Source organism: Podarcis bocagei (assembly GCF_964188305.1).
Source record: "Podarcis bocagei genome assembly, chromosome: 12".
NCBI lineage: Eukaryota > Metazoa > Chordata > Lepidosauria > Squamata > Lacertidae > Podarcis > Podarcis bocagei.
Window position 1 is genome coordinate 52,118,999 of NC_138137.1, and position 17,524 is coordinate 52,136,522.

The following is a 17,524-nucleotide window of genomic DNA, read 5'->3' on the forward strand; positions in this document are numbered from 1 at the left end:
ACCTCTGGCACCGGCTGCAACCTGAAGAGCTTGCTTCCCCCTCTTCCCTCCCATTCCTGTTTTTCCTCCCATGTCATGACTTCTTATACTGTGAGCCTCAGGACGGGGTCCGGGGCTTAGATCTGATTTATGTTAAGCCAGTCCGAGAGCCTGAAAGGGGATACAAATATTGTACATAATTAACGTCCCACTGGGTGAAGGGTGAATTGTGTCCTTAAATCTCTCTCGCTGACTTTGGCAAAGCCATGCCCAGGAATCGCCATCTTCTTTCCTGGTCCTCTTCCTCCTATGCCTTTTATGGCTTAGGGCTATGGCTTAGGGCCCTCATATTTACGGGACCGCCTCTCCTGGTCTGCCCCACAGAGGACCTTAAGGTCCATGAATAACCATAGTTTAGAGGTCCCGGGCCCTAAGGAAGTCAGACTATCCTCCACCAGGGCCAGGGCCTTTTCAGTGGTGGCTCCGACCTGGTGGAATGCTCTGTCCCATGAGACCAGGGCCCTGCAGGATTGAACTTCCTTCTGCAGGGCTTTCAATCTGAACCTGGCCTGATCTTTTGTTCCCCTTCCTTCTCTCCCCCTCCCCTTTTTGTGAAGATTGCCCACTCACAGCTGGTTCTCCTCTGGTCTCCTCACTGGCCCAAGTGGGACTCTTTTAGCCAGCTAGCCCTAGTGATCATCTAATGTTTATTGGGTGGATTTTCCCCCTAAATTGATTTTTGATTCTCGATTTTATTGTTATTTACGTTTGATACCGTATTTTATGCTGGGGTTTTTTGTAGCATCAATTAAGTGTTTTAAATTTGTTGTTAGCCACCTTGAGCCAGGCTTCCTGAACCGGGAAGGGCGGGGTATAAATAAATAAAATTTATTTATTTATTTATTTATTTATTTATTTATTTATTTATTTATTTATTACTGCATCCAGCCATGCAGAAAGGAGATGTGTGAAGGCTTTCCAACCACAGAAATAAAAGCATTGCAGGAAAGTTTGATAGCTGCCTGTCAGGATGCTGTTACAGGGACAAGAGCAGAGGAAGTAAAAATTACAGCTGGCCACCAAAGACTTTTCCTAAATGGTCTTTAGGTGATCTCTCAGTTATTGGGGGCAGAGGAGGAAGGAGAGGAGAGAAAACTTTGCTTAAAGGTCTCTGCGCTCCCCAGAGCTAGCTGCCATGTTCTGAAAGGTGATTGCTAAGATGTATTCGAAACTTCAGCGGCGATTCAATCTGCAGCGGAAAATAATCCATCGTTGATATGATGCCAATGGGAAGCAACAGCATTATGGCTTAACGGGACGGGCTGTTTACTGAGCTGCGAAGGCATCGCTTTAACTCCTTCCACCCAAGCATAAAATTGAACTGCGCGGAAGCAAAGTCGCTCATTAGACCCGAGGGGAAAGACCTTTTACGGCCAACGGGGCGACTTTTTCCTGAACTTCTGTGGCATTTTTGAGGTGCCCTTTGGAGATTAGTTCCTTTGAGAAGTGCTATGCTATGCTTACCCCACTGATTATTTTGCTTCTTAAACAAGGCCAAGTTGAAATGTTACTCCACCCTTCCCACTTCATTGCTCCATTTGTAAGAGGCAAAATGGAAGGCCCCTTTTAGTGATTTTTTCAGAGCAGGGGAGAAAAGAGAAAATGTAGGTAAATTGGTAGCCACAGCAGAGAGCGCTTTTGTCCAGCAGGTGGTAATTAGTGGTCACGGATATGTAAATCTATCAATTTCTCTTTTTTCAAATGTAGGGTCAGTTCTCCATTTTTCCACATCAGTTTGCTATTTATCCATCTATCTGTTTAATCTATTTATCTATCATCTATCTATATATGTTGATCACTCACAAACATTTTAGTGTGACACTACCCTAATATACCCATTTTTGCAGAACAATTTTTCTTTATATAATGCATTTTGTATATTATTATTATTATTATTATTATTATTATTATTATTATTATTACTAACAAATGCTTCTTTATGCACACGTTACCTCAGTATATGCATTTCTTGCCCGGAGAAACCAAAACTGACATTCTTCCTCATCTCTACATATTCTCGAATTCCTGTTTTTATATGCCTTTATATTACTGTTTTTCTTATTTTGTGTTGCATTTTTGTTTGAGCAATATTGCATACACAGTCATACCTTGGGATAAATACGCTTCAGGATAAGTATTTTCGGGTTGCGCTCCGCGGTGACCCAGAAGCAACAGAGCACGTTACTTCCGGGTTTCACCGCTCGCACATGTGCAGACGGTCAAAATGACGTCACACGCATGCGTGGAAGTGGCAAAACGCGACCAGGACATGCGCAGATGTGCTGTCGCGTCTTATGTTCTGTTCAGGATGCGAACGGGGCTCCAGAACGGATCCTGTTCGCATCCCGAGGTACCACTGTATCTCCGTTTATAAATGCTTTAAAATAAATTATAGATATATTACAGGTTGGGTCGAGTCTTCATGAACGTGTGCCCACCACCATTAAAAAGTGCAGTGATTTCTGGGGGGAGAGGAAGCAGGGGTGGTAAAATTAAAGTATTGAATGGAACTTGCTACGACGTGAGGCAGTGATGGCCACAAACTTCGACGGCTTTAAAAGAGGAATAGACAAATCCATGGAGGAGTAGAGGGCTATTGATAGCTACTAGCCATGCTGGTTATGTTCTGCCTCCACAGTTGAAGCCAACATTGCTTCTGAATGCTAGTTGCTGAAAAGTGAGAGTGGCTCTTGTGTTTGAATCCTGCTTGTGGGTTTCCTATAGGCATGTTTTTGGCCTCTGTGGCAACAGAATGATGGTCTAGATGGTCATCTGGCCAAATCCAGCAAGCTTTCCTTGCGTTCTTACATTCACAGTGAGGCTCCCTCACTCCACGCCGCCCCAAAACAGAACGAAGACAGGAACGTTGCCTGACCTTTACCTGGAATTGGCTTTGTGACAACACCACACAAATCCAATTTGCCAAATGAGTTCCCCAATTGGTTGGGATCGCTCAAGTAAGGAGGGCAATCAGTGGGAAGAAATGGCACCATAATAGCAGCAGAGAGGAAACAACTGTGGTGAACCATGGGAAAAGGAGGGGACATGGAAAAAGTTAAAAACGGAAAGGTGTTTTCTGAATATTCACAGGCAAATATCTGGGACACCTCTAATAATTCACAGCATCTGGCAACTGCTTCCACGTGCCACGGAGGCTCTGGGCTCGTGTCTCTCAAAGAGCGGCTATTCATGCTACATGACAAACAACTTTTGAACCTGGAGAGGATATCAAAAGCATTCTGTGGCGTGGTTGTCTACTCAAAAGCGCAGATGGGTCTGAAATCACACTGGATGTGAAACCTTTCAACGTGCCCAGCCATATTGGGAAAATGTGTTAGCTACAAGGGTCAGCAACGTATCTTTTATTGCAATCTTTTCTTTGTTTTTCTGCGTTTTTCTGAAGGAGGAACGGGATGTCGCTGGGCTACAACCTCTATCAGCCCCAGCCAACATGGCCAATATTCAGGGATTGTGGGTAGTAGTATTCCAGCATCTTCTAGAGGCCACTACACTGGATCCATTTCCAAAGGAGTAGGGGAAATGATTCCCAGCCTCCACTGTTGGAGGCAGCATGCCTGTGAAAACCAACTGCTTGGCATCACCAGTGGGGAGAATTCTGCTGTCATGCTCAGGTTCTGCTTGCAAGATTCCCACTGGCATCTGGCTGGGCCCTGTGAGAACAGGATGCTAGACTACTTTGGCCCTTGGCCTCATCCAGCCCGCAAGCTCTTCTTATGTTATTATGTCTGTAGACAGTTACTTCAGGCTGTTGAGGAAGGCACGTGTGGTGGGTGTATGTGTAGGAAAGGGCCATAATTCAGTGGTGGATGTCATGCTTTCGATGCAGAAGGTCTCCGGTCTAATGCGGTTAGAAGGATCTGGTGGCAGGTGGCGGGTGTTGGGAAAGGCCTTTGGATGAGACCTTGGAGAGATGCTGTCAGTGGCTCAACTGAGCTGTGTTGATCTGGTCTAAGGCACCATCATACATTCTAAGTGAGAGCAGTGATATCATGGAAGGATGGCATCTGAATTAGCCAGAGTGCTTGCATGTAAAGCCACACAGCTTGCGATCTGTAAAGCTCACTGATCATGGGTTGTGGCTTGCTTGCTGCTTGGCAATGCTTTTTGCAGCCAAACTAGATATGCCACGAATTGTGTGGATGTAACTAGCATGCCATCTTTTCCCCACTTTTTTGGTAACATAGGTAGTCACCAATGAAGGCTTCACTTGATATTCAAACAGCAGCTCCAGAGAACACGTTTTTGTTGGGACGGTGGCAAGGAGAGAAAGGGTTCAACCTCCCTTCTCTACTCCCAACCCTGAGGCTGCTAAGTCCCAAATCAAAAGATGTACACATTAATTGCATCAACACAATTAGCACTGTGTCCAGGTTGAACCTCAGGTAGAGAGAGCGCCAAACCAGGACTTTGTAAAAGTCCCTGGCAGGATGCCACAGGTAGATGCTGAGCTGAGTTCAGCCCGGCGGGTTGTAAGTCAGGCAGTCTATACAATTGCATGCAGACATATACTGCTCCATTATAAGCTGTAATACAATTAAACTAGCAAACAACAGTCAGTAAACCAGAAACCTTGCCATTAATGCTCAGACTAAAGCCATGACCAAAAATCCCCCCTCTAACAATTTCACAGAGCCGTTGGTCTCCTGTGAATGGGAAGGGGGGTTTTTTGGCTGTTTTCGGGTGGCTGGAAAAAATTCACATATTTTTGTTGCAGGTGGTGGGGTTGATGCACCTTAAGACAAGATTGCCAAGGTGGCTTATTAAATTATTATTATTAGACTTGGCATCCTATTGGCTGCCTTTTCAATTGTTTAAAGGTACATAGAAATGACACAAAGTACCATCATTTCCACAGACCTTTTGAGCTTGAAATCTCAGCCAGGACAGCTGCTAAAAAGGCTTGTGGTTGGAGCAACTATGAGTCTTTCTTTTAACTTGTAAAAAGAGAACAAAAAAGACCCTTAGGCCATCTTGTTTTAAGGTAAACCAACCAAAATTGACAGTAACTTTCTCCAGTACCTTCAGAGTCAGTTCCCCACCCTGTCCTGCCTGTCCAAAAGCTGGCCCAAAAGTTTCAGCACAGCTCTAACTCATACACACTCGGCAAGGTGATACCACAGTGATCAGTTTTACTGGCACGTCTCAACCTCTTGGTGCAACAAATAATTAGCAGCGCTCTACATCAAAGCTGTTAATATTATCAGAGTCACACACATTTAGGACACCATCAGAAATTATTCTTGCATGGTACAACCCTCCCGGGAAGTTCTCCTGCACAAGCACCACTGAAATAAACAGGACTTGTGCGGTCTTGCACCGCTTCCATTTGTTTCAATGGTTAGTGTGCCCAGGGTGACTTCCAGGTGGGTTCTGCCTCTAAGTCTGGCATCCAACTGCAAATGAGGATCAACTAAAGGGGGGGAAAGCAGCATTAAAAACAGCAAGCAAAACCGAGCCTTGGCAATCAGGGAGCATTCCTCAACACCACCCCAGCTCTCCTACGAAAACCAAACACGTTATTTGTGTTATTGCTCTTTGTGGCATCCATACCAGATGTTGGCAATCAGCTAAGATACACATCAAACTTTTTTTCCCCTTCCTGTTTCTTGGAGAGGCAGAGGAAACTGTGATTAGCACTGTGCTTGTTAGCACCTTGTCGAGTCTCATCTCCCTACAGAAGGCTTTCCCTTTTCTTCCTTTCTTTGTTAATTAAAGAGTGTTTTCCTGAGTCGGGCAAGTGTGTGCGCAACAGAAATAAATAATAGATTCCAGTGAATGTGCGGCATTGCTAGTTACGGGAGGAACTCATGGGCCAGAAGTTCATTCAATCTTGTCAATATTTTATCTTTCCTGCCCTGCCCAATTACTGCAGTGTAGGGATGAGGAGCCTGTGAAACACCAATCAACTCTTGGTCGTTGACCATGCCTCCTGGAATTGGTATTCAACAGCTACATGGCCACAGATTCCCAATGCCTGCTCTGTTGAGGGGCTCATAGGGATGCATGTACGTCCCCTTGTAACATTACATTAGGTATTATTATTATTACTGTCTAAAAATGGAGCCCCCCTTTGACAGTTCTCACATGTTCCACCTGAGAAAGAAGTTCATATTCACTTCGGCAACCTAGGAATGTTGTGGGACCCCCATGAGAAATGTCATGAGTCCTACCAAAACTCTGTTGGTTCCCCTTCTGGTTCCTCAGATGTTTCACCTGTAGAAGGACCCTGTCATGGGCCAGGAGTCAGCTTCACCTGCTGAACAGCAGCCTGAAGGGGGAGAAGGAGGAAGGACTTGACGTGCAGCTGATCAGCCTTCAAGGACAGGAAGAGAAGGTCATTCCGCATTCTCCCACTTCAGGCTGCTGTTCAGAAGGTGAAGCTGTCTCCTGGCCCACAGCACTCCAACATTCTCAATGAATTTCACATTGGATGAAGTTTCTACCTATGTTCATCCCTATTAGACTGGGGCAAAGGTGGGGGTCTGTAGCCCTTCAGAAGCTGTTGGAGCACAACTTATTGGCAGCATTTGCAAACAGTCTCTTACCTCTAACGTAAGTGGTACAGTGGGGCAAAATCTGATGGCATTAAAAAGAAAGAAAGGAAAAGGCACACCCATTCATCACCATCACTCTCGAAATAACAGGTGGGAAATCTGTGATGCTCCAGATGTTGATAGATTAAAATTCCTCTCATGTCTGACCATGAGAGTTAATTATGAGATCTTGACTGTTTTAAGGGCCCAATGGGTAGCTAGCTAGTCTTGGATCTGGCAGATAGCGGTTCCATTCCCACCTCTACCATATGGATTTTTGATTGTTTTATATATATGTGTGTGTGTGTGTGTGTGTGTGTGTGTGTGTGTGTGTGTGTGTGTGTGTGTATACACACACACACACACACACACACACACACACACACACATATATACACACACAAACATATTGCTCCCTTCATTAAAGGAAAGCAATGGTGGCCAACTGCTGTAGTGAATGCAATCAAAATTGTTCAGCATTTTACAAAGATAAGAAAGGCAACATAATCAATAAGCAGTAATAGTGGTGAAACAGCTAATAGGAATTCAGAGCACTGAAGTAAAAGGTGTTGGCTTAGAAACCCATTGGCAAAATGGGATACTCCCAGACTCTGCTATTGCATTAAAAAACAAACAAACAAACAAACAAACAAAAGTGAGTAGATTTTAGGTTTACGGTGCTTTCTTTCTCCCAGACCCCACAGCTAATTCTCCCCTGGCCTCCTCGCTGGCCCAAGTAGGACTAATTCAGCCAGCAAGCCCTGGTGATTATCTAATACTTATTAGATGGATTTCCCCTAAATTGATTTCTGAACTTTGAACTGTATTGTTATTCATGTTTTTATACTGTATTTTATGCTGCTTTTACAATTAAGTGTTTTAAATTTGTTGTTAGCCACCCTGAGCCCGGTTTTTGAACCAGGAAGGGCGGGGTATAAATTAAAAAAATTCATCATCATCATCATCATCATCATCATCATCATCATTATTTTCTTTCTTTCTTTCTTTCTTTCTTTCTTTCTTTCTTTCTTTCTTTCTTTCTAGGACCCTGAGATCCAACAACCAAAGTAAGGTGCAAAGTAACTGAGGAGGACAGGCATATGCTAATAATTAAGTCTGGGACAAAAATCCACTCCTGGTTTCCTCCCAAGCTTTCTTTGTTTCAGCCTCCTAATTTGGGGGCATGGTTTTTTCTTGCTTCTGTTGTTACTCGGAGATCTATTGGTAGATCCTGAACTATCTTCTGCCTCTTCCCTGCTTTAAACTAATGAAAGCAAAGTCTTTGTAAATCTGTATCTATATTATATCTCTAAATATATCTATTTATATGGAAAAAAGACGTGTCCTATTGACTCCGGCACCTGGTGTGGTGGCCAAGACATATTATAAGAGGCAGAGATCAGTTGAGCTTAATGCCAGAACTGGAGCACCCTGCTAATTGCAGCTACAGCGAAGTTTCATGGTGACTCTTGGGAGTTCACACTAATGAAAAGCACCTGGATAATTCAAGGAAAAGGGAAAAAAGAGTCTCCAAGAAGACTAAAGGCAGGCATAGGCAAACTCGGCCCTCTAGATGTTTTGGGACTACAGTTCCCATCATCCCTGACCACTGGTCCTGTTAGCTAAGGATCATGGGAGTTATAGTCCCAAAACATCTGGCGGGCCGAGTTTGCCTATGCCTGACTAAAGGAATTCATCAAGTGTGACAGGTTGGGGTCTGCACATCCCACCCGTTTTCACTGAAAAATGTTAAGTGAACTTTGATGAAGGGCAGCATTTACACATTTTTAAAGAACAAATTAAATAATGGTAATTTTGAGGGGCCTGCTCAGAATAAACCAGCTCAAGCCTTTTCAAAGGAAGCTCCTAAGGGGTTGGATGAGACAGCTGGAAACTTTGTGCTTAGGATATAGGTTAAGCAAGGAGATGGGGAAAGCACCAAGGATGAGGCTTCTGTGCCTTTAACAGTTGTGCAGAAGAGGGTAGCTTCGGCAGGTGTAGCTTGTCGTGCAAATCCCAAATATTTTGCAGCAAGTAAAGGTACTGGAGCCTTTTCCTCCTTCACATCTGGCCACCCTTTGGGGACAGGACTTGGTACATGAAGGCTTGCCTTGTCCTACTTTCTGAAAGTGGTTCTGGCTCATGGCACTGAGGGCTGAGTCCTGCAAGCAACTCCTGATACCCAGCATCCTCTGCTGCGACGCTGGTTCACATATCGCTTGGGCTGCTTACGCAGTCAGGCCCGTCCTGGCGTCTCAGCTCGGCTCAAGATGGAGACAAGATGGAAGCTGAAGTGTGTGCCCAGGGGGGAAGCCAGTACTTTCTGATTAGCATTCAAGTCAGAGGCAACAGGAACGCACAGGAAGTTTATTTTGGTTGCTGCCTCATATGCTCTTTCTAAATCACAGCGCTCAGCACTCCGGTTAAAGTTATGGCAGGTCTTCCTGTGTTTAAACCTTTCCTCAGAGGAACTTCTACCTCACACAATTATTATTCTCTGTTATTATTTCAGCGGAATTACTTAGTTATGCAGGGCGGTGCGCCTCATCTGCACACCAGCCCCAAAATGTACACTGTGTTGTGTTGACAAGACATGCCAAGCCCATCAAATACGCTGCGTGGTGGAGAGACTGTGCTATGTTTCAACGTGAACACATTCAGCCTCGTTCCTTTTAACCCGGGAAACTGAGAAAAAGCAGATGAGCTGCACTAACAAAACTAGCAGCATTTTTGCTGCTATGTCTGATTGTGGGGGTAGTGGGAAGACGTATTTTGCCAATCGCTTGGCTGTCACTGGTGAAATTCAGCGTGAATCCAGCGGTTCCTACTGAGGTGAAACATCTGAGGGGTATGAGATGGCCAAGTGTGTTGTATGACTCAAGACTACAGGAGGGCATGCCATCCCCCATTTCCCATTGGAAGAGCATTTTCCATTTGCACTTCAAAGTTCAAGAGGACACCCCCCCTTTTTTTAAAGCTTCTGCCATTAAAAACAACAACAAAAAAGCTCTATCTGAAACCTGAAGCAGTTCAATCCATTTTTCCCCCTCACAACTCCTTCTGCTGCCTGGGTTAAGACTAGCCCTGAAGAACCTTGGGATGAGCCAAGAGTTTTGCATAACGAGAGTAGATGAGTCTAGATCGATCAGTCGATCTAGATTTAGATCTATAGATCTAGATCTATAAAATCTTGCCACATACTTCATAGGGATGGTGCCATGCTGTAGTATATTACACCAGTTCTGTAAGGTGAACAGGAACTACAGTGGTACCTTGGGTTACATACGCTTCAGGTTACAGACTCCGCTAACCCAGAAATATTACCTCGGTTTAAGAACTTTGCTTCAGGATGAGAACAGAAATCGTGCTCCGCTGGTGCGGCAGCAGCGGGAGGCCCCATTAGCTAAAGTGGTGCTTCAGGTTAAGAACAGTTTCAGGTGAAGAACGGGCCTCTGGAACGAATTAAGTACTTAACCCGAGGTACCACTGTAAAGTAATGTAGCAATGGTTGTATGGGGAAGAATCTGTTCTGGGCGAGACTATAACTGATTCCCCCACATACAACCATTTCCAAATCACTTCAGTTCCTGTTACTACATGTCCCCTTCTCCTTTCCTGCCTCATTCTGAGGTGCTGGTTTTTCACCTCAACTTATCGTTGCAAGGTGGCCACGAGTGAGGTGCGGGCACATGCGTTTTTCTTCCCAGTAAACATTTACCCAGCACTCTGCAGCCCTCCTGGCTGCCCACACTTCCTGATCTGAAAAAGTCCACCGAGAACTGCTAAGTCTTCCCCTGGGCTTTAATTCCCAAGCAGGCACCTGCACCCCACCTGTGAAAAATCCACTGACATTTCTCTCCCCTTTGATCATTTCCAAATGCAATTTCTTTTCTCAAAAACTGATAGGAAATGGTGGAGGTGGGGCGGAAATACACATACAGGAGACATTTTCAGCAAACCATACCTTAAAAATATACTAAGGGAGCAGATAATGTGTGCTGTTGCTTTGGTGTTCCTGTTTCAACCGAGAGCGCCACAGTGAAGATGTTTGCCATCTAATGGAGTGAACAAAATCTTCCCATCTCCTAAATGGATGTTGTTGTTTTTCCTCGCCCACCCCCCCTTTTAAAAGCAGTCTCTTTAGACTATTTTTGACCTGTAATTGCCAACATCTGTTCAGGATAATCATCTACAGGAACTACCATGCACGGGGTTGTTTTGCCACCTTCTCTACCTTGCCATGCAGGTCAAAAATGTTAAACACTGAGGCTGAATGAGACCTGTCCATAGATACACCGAGGGCATATTTGCTTGTTTTCCCCATCGATCTACTTTCAGAGAAAACACCGTCCTCCATTTAAGAGATGAAAGCAACTGTAAGTAAGCATCTTTAAATGCTGACAAAGGCAACAGGGGCTGCATGTTTCTTGTGCTAAAAAAAAAAAAAGGAAGGCAATGGGAGAGGGAGCCAAAGGTCATGATCTACGGGAATATTCTTCACAATGGAATGAAAAGGAGCCGCATAAAAGCACAGCAGCGCCACGCCATTCATATCAGTGGCCCTTGTGCAGAAGAGCATTTTGGCGGAATCGTGCCCACATTCACTCTGCACTGAGCTACCGATTGATTGGTTGGGTCGGAATTAACTCAGATCGAATGATAATGGAGAGGCAGCCCACAACAGATCTTTCAGATTCCTTTATTCCGCCCCAAACAAAGCAATGAATGGCATTCGGTTTTAATTTAGCCTGGAGGTCAGCAAACTGACAAAAAAAATATTGATCGGCCTTGCAATTTTTTCTCGTGGTTGATTTTTTTTTTCATATGTTGCCATTTACCCCAAGATTTTTATATTATTATTTAAAGAGAGAGTGGGGGAGGGGAGAGAGAAGCAACCCACTCAGATTTAGTCATTTATGTCTAACTAGCCAATCTGAATTTTTTTGGACTCCCATTCCCAAATTGTATGAAAACAGGGCTGCGGGAAACTTTGCAATGCGCATTCTCGGCTCATGATTGTCATGGGCTGGGAAATTTCAGAGCCCTGAAGAGCCTTTGATGCCTCCACCAAAAATTGCCGGGAGTGGGGTAAACATATGAAAAAAAAGTATTCTATTGACAGGACCCATTCCCCACACTCATCCATTCCCAGGTCAAGTGCCGTTCATTATTTCAAGCTGTGTCCTACCGACAGCCGTTTTGCTACGGGGAATGGCGCATAAGCTTCTGTGAGTGCACGCAGCCCAAGTGTTTAACCTCAAATTGTTTTTTTCACCTGAAATGACTGAGATTGTTTTCAGCGCGCGAAGAACTCTGAACGTTCGTAAGGCTGATACATTGCCCAGGTCCACAAATTCAGTTATGTATCTGCAAACAAGGGAAAGTCACACACAAGAAGAAGACCGTGACAACAACGCCAGCAAAGTAATGACAGCAGAAGAGAGAGAGAAAGAGAAGAGAGAGAGAAAGAAGGGTTTGGGGAGGGACAGGAAAAAAAGTCAATTGTAGCTGAGAGCAGATATGCAAGGATCAGGGCTTCTTACCTGGAATGTACGAAATAGTTTTTAAAGCTCTCAATACCCTGAAATTCCGAAGTGCGGAAATTTTGCCTAGTTTTGTAAATTCTCCTACAAACCTGTTGAATTAAACCACAGTTATTTGGAAATACACAGCAGGGCACATGCAGCTGGAGATTGCATGAACATCGCATTGGCTCATTTAGCTTAGGGTGGTGGGTTTCAAATCTCCTGCCTTCGGGAAGCCCTGCCCCAGCTTATCTTCCCTGCTGCAGAAGCTCTGCGCATTGTGGAAGTTTATGAGATCTGTTTTGGGGCACAGAGTTAGCCAGTGGCGTAGCGTGGGTTGTCAGCACCCGGGGCAAGGCAAGTAATTTGCGCCCCCTAACCGGTGGATTTGCGCCCCCTAACGCTAACCCCCAGATGTTGCGCCCGGTGCGGCCGGCCCCCCCTGCACCCCCCACGCTACGCCACTGGAGTTAGCTTACGTGGCATGTTAGCCAGGGCTCTCAGGCGTCATCATCTGGCATCATGGGTTTAATTTACAGCTCACCTTTCTTCTGGGATGGAGCTCAAGACAGAGTACAGAGGGTTCCTAACACAGCCTCCTTTCCAGGCACTGATCCCAGTCCCAGATAAACATAGTCTTAGCAAGGCTGCTGCACCTTGTGCCATGCACCATATGCTATACTGCCCTGTTGCGAAGAGGGCATCCTGGAACTCAACCCAAAATATCCTGCAATAATGCATTGCCGAGCAAGATCAGTATTAGTGGGCGAAGCATCTTCCTTGCCCACCATTACTGATATTCTCATTGAGGAACCCCTGAGAATGCTCCTAAGGTAGACCATCTCACCATTGGAAAACCACTGACTTGGGGCAAAGACATGAGTCATCATGACTTGGTCTGGGAATCATGGAGCGGCAATCATCTTCCTGAACACAGATGGGTTTTGATGACTGGCTTAGATTTGGTAGGCCAACTGAATCATGCCATTGGTGAGTGCCATGGAACAGGAAGACAGGGGTGGTGTGTGTGTCTTTGTGTGTGTGTGTGTGTGTGTGTGTGTGTGTGTGTGTGTGTGTGTGTACCTTTGCTGCACAGCGTAATGGAATCCCATCTCTAAGCTGCCTGCAATCAGGCCATAAGGGGGAGGCAAGGTTGGCAACTATTGAGTTTTTAGGCATGGATCACAAAAAACCAGCCAGGTTTGAATGCTAAGGAGCAGGTAGGCATTAAGAGAAGCAAGCTTGCTTGGAGAAAGCAACGCATCTATCCCAAGCTGAAGGTCAATTCAAGGGGACTGGAAATAGTTAATATTACTGGGTGATGATTATGATAATGATGTTATGTTGGTTTTCCCCAACCAGATGCCCTCTAGATGCTCTTGACTACAGCTTCCATCATCCCTGACCACTGACCATGTTGGCTGGGAGCTATAGCCGAAAACATCTGAAGGCTGGTGCAAAAGGATTGCGAGTGTGTGTATGTGTTCTAATAATTGGGAAGTACTGCAAACTCTGCTTTTAGCAGAGTATCATTCCTAAGGCAAGTGACTCTGAGTGGTTTTTTAAAAAATGAGGAATGAAGAAACCTACAACCTCCAAACTTTATAGATCAAGCACTGGGCAGAGGCAGAGACTTCAAAGTCAAAAGACGGAACTTCCAAGCAGCCTTAATTTACAGTCTCGCAGCTCTATACAAGAGAGCTGAGAGGGATATTGTGGGAAATTCTCATGCAAATCATTCCAGTTTTAATGTGTTTGCCATACAGTTGAATTTATATTTGATATTTTCCTCAACATTAATTATATTGTACTAAATGACTGAGGGGTTTTTTTGGGGGGGGGGAGACAGAAACAAGGTGCAAAACTTTCTTGAATGTGGCAACTTGCAACAAAGTCCTCTAACCGTAATCAGAAACACTTTAATATTCCATTTTCTTTTCTCAAAACTTCCTATTTTCAAATGTAATTCTGGAAACGTTTTGAATTCAAAATGTGAGCTCTAAAATGTAGCTGAGTTATTTCATCTTTAAAGTTGGGCTCTTGAGCGGGAACCTTCCCACTAAGTTGTTAAAATGCATCAACAGGGAAGCAATTTGGGGGTGGGGAGTGGGGGGGGGTGAGATATTAAAACGAAAGAAAGCAAAGCTCAGTGCTGCCTCCATAGGAGCTCTGCCTGGAATGAATACAGACCCAACCAGCCCTTCTCTTCATTGGGGCAGGAGTGAGAACAGACAGACAATGACATCATGAGACTCGGTAACTTAATCTTTCTATTTAAAAAGGACCATTCTGAATGCTTTGTCTGGAAAATGCATTTCCTTAAAACCACAAATACTGTTCATGGATTTGAATCCTGCCAATGCCTCCTCCTGTGGCAGCTTCCAACTGTTTAAAGCAGGGATGAGAAACCTCTGTGTCTACTCAGATGTTCTGGACTCCAGTTCCTACCAGCCCCAGCCATCATGGCCAATGGTCTGGGATGATGGGAGTTGAGAGTCCAGGTTTCCCACCCCTGATTTAAAGGATAAAAAATAATACAAAACAGAAAAACAAAACACCTTGGCTTAAGATGGATGGGGAGATAGGTAACTTCTATCACACTGTGGGTACGCTCACACATAATACTAAGCCATAGTTTCTTTTAACTACGGATTGTTCAATAAACCACAAGTAGCCTCACAAAAGATCAAATGAGTCACAGATTGTTTTGCCTTGTGTTTCTATTGCTTAGTGAACATCCTTGGTGGGTGTTCAAGCAAACCATGACAAAGCAAAGTTGTTGGATTTGGACACAATGCCAAACCAAGTCAGTTTGTGAATCAACCACAAACCATAGTTTCATAGTCCAGCCAAGAAACGCCCATGGTTAGTTGACTGGGCTGGGTTTCAGACAAGCTACGCTTTGGCTAAGCAAACCATGGCTTAGTGTTGTGTGTGAACCAGACCAGTGTTAAATGGGGTGGGGGCAGGAAAGAGAGAACAGGACGGGGCTCAGTGACCCTTTTGAAATATCTTCTCTATTTAAGTTACATAAGCAAATAAAAGATTAAAAACTAGCAACGCAATATCTCAGTTAGAATGCTTTTGTTTGCACTAATTCCTGCAGTTGCGAATGGTCATTGTACTTATCTTAGCTGGAGAACATGAAAGCTTGAACACTGTTTTGTGACATTTTGGTTGGCCTAATCAAGGCATTGCCCTAATGTCTGAGCTTTGCATAGAAATGTCATAGGCAGCATCTCTTATGTTTCATGGCCTTTTGACTACACTGTTTACAACCCATCCTGCTCCTGCCCCTGCCCCCTAATACTCATATATTTTTCTACTTTATGCATCTAATGTACTGGGCTCTAGTCTGCTAACTTTTATGGCACCCAAAAACTGATCAGTCTCTACGGTGCCACAAGAACCTTCCTTGCTTTGTCTGGTCTTTGACCGCAATAAAGATTGATTGATTGATTGATTGATTGACCTTCCTTGCTTTTGTTGCAAAAGACTAACATGGGTATCCCTTTCAGATTCAAAAACTGGTGTGTTTTCCCAATGGGCCAGAATCAGATACATCCCTCCCTTTACCTGTCTCTTTCCCTTTCCAGGGCAAATCCCTCCCATCCCCTTTCTTGTTGGCATTAGCCATGGTTTAGCTCCATGGTGGGGAACCTCAGGCATGGAGGCCCAATGTGGCCCTCCAATCCTCTCTATCTGGCCCTCAGGATTCTCCCCACACCCCTCAACATGCCTTCCTTGGGTGCTTTTTGCCTGGCTGGAATATGTCATTGAACTGTGATAATGCTGCTTATCTGCATTATCCAGCTTTTGACCTTGCAGGGGGACTTTATCTTAACCATGTGAAATTCATATACCACGTGAAACTCAGCTACCACATTAGCCAAATCCTATCTGATCCACAGCACAGCACACCTTTTTTCGTGTTTGGAGGGCCACTTGCTTGCAAAGAGAGTATTGACTGATAAAAGAAGAGCCAAGAACGTGACAGAGATGTACAAGTGCTGCCATCCACTCATAGTAGCTCACCTTGTCTGTGCAAGGAACATGGTGCACAGAGTTCTTGGTCCTGCTACCAGCAAGAACCATGACACAATGACCTAGACACTCTGATGGAGAGCTCAAAGAAAGCCAGAGCATCTTTCTTCGTGCTGACACTGCATCCCCATCTCTTCCCACTAGATTAACTAGGTGGGAACCAAAGGCCAGAACTGGATGCAACGGAGGATGTGTGGCTGCCACCGAGAGCAGGAGCTCTGCATCTCATCCTCCTCTTCCTCCTGATAACATCTAGCAATACCAAACACAGGGAAGGGCCATGGCTCAGTGGAAGAACATCTGCTTTGCATTCAGAAGGTCTTAGGTTCAATCCATTGCCAGGGAGGGCTAGGAATTGGTCCCTGCCCGAAACCCTGGAGAGCAACTGCTAGTCAATGCAGACAGTCCTGTGATAGATGGGTCCGTGGTCTGATGTTCTGCTTTTCCCCTCCTGCAAGGCTTGGGAACTGCTGCTGTTTTCAGTGGCAACCCCAAAAGGAAGGGGGTGCACAAACACAACAGAAATAGGTGCAGCCAAATACGTACAAATATAATTTGCACCATTATTCCCAATGCCTTTCCCCTGAACCCCTTGATAGTGACATTCTCTCAAAGGTTGCGTGCCTTGTTCTCCTGCTGGGTAGAAACAGAGTCAAAGGTGGGTGGAATCAGAGACACAAATGCTCCAGATCAGTGTTTCCCAAACTCAGGTCACCATCTGTTTTTGGACTACAAATCCCATGATCCCTAGCTAGCAGGACCAGTGGTCTGGGCACGATGTTTTTGTAGTCCCAAAAACAGCTGGAGATCCCTGAGCTTCGGGGGGAAATGTTCTAGATTGACTACTTTGGAATAAAAACTGACCTGCTTCATTATTCATCATGGCTGCCTCAGATTAGAACCCCCAATCCTACGTAAGCCTACTTAGAAGGAAGTCCCACTGGATTTGACAGGGTCACTCTCAAATAAACATACTGATTGTTGTTGCTGCTGCTGTTGTTTAGTACAACAGACCAATGCAATTAAAGGTAAAGGTAAAGGGACCCCTGACCATTAGGTCCAGTCGTGACCCACTCTGGGGTTGTGGCGCTCATCTCACTTTACTGGCCGAGGGAGCTGGCGTACAGCTTCCAGGTCATGTGGCCAGCATGACTAAGCCGCTACTGGCGAACCAGAGCAGCGCACAGAAACGCCGTTTACCTTCCCGCCGGAGCGGTACCTATTTATCTACTTGCACTTTGACGTGCGTTCGAGCGGCTAGGTTGGCAGGAGCAGGGACCGAGCAACGGAAGCTCACCCCGTCGTGGGGATTTGAACTGCTGACCTTCTGATCGGCAAGTCCTAGGCTCTGTGGTTTAACCC

At 45.1% G+C, this 17,524-nt stretch overlaps 1 protein-coding gene across 7 annotated transcripts in view; it reads right to left on the reverse strand.

Annotated features, from left to right (window-relative positions):
• The window catches only part of LOC308569496 (sodium channel protein type 5 subunit alpha-like), a 223,573-nt gene that overhangs the window by 180,168 nt on the left and 25,881 nt on the right, over window positions 1-17,524 (reverse strand). For all 7 annotated transcript variants that reach the window (XM_081163454.1, XM_081163452.1, XM_081163453.1 and 4 more), the window contains exon 5: window positions 11,869-11,960. In XM_081163454.1, coding sequence (XP_081019580.1) covers window positions 11,869-11,960 — 92 coding nt within the window. The remainder of the gene's footprint in view (window positions 1-11,868; window positions 11,961-17,524) is intronic.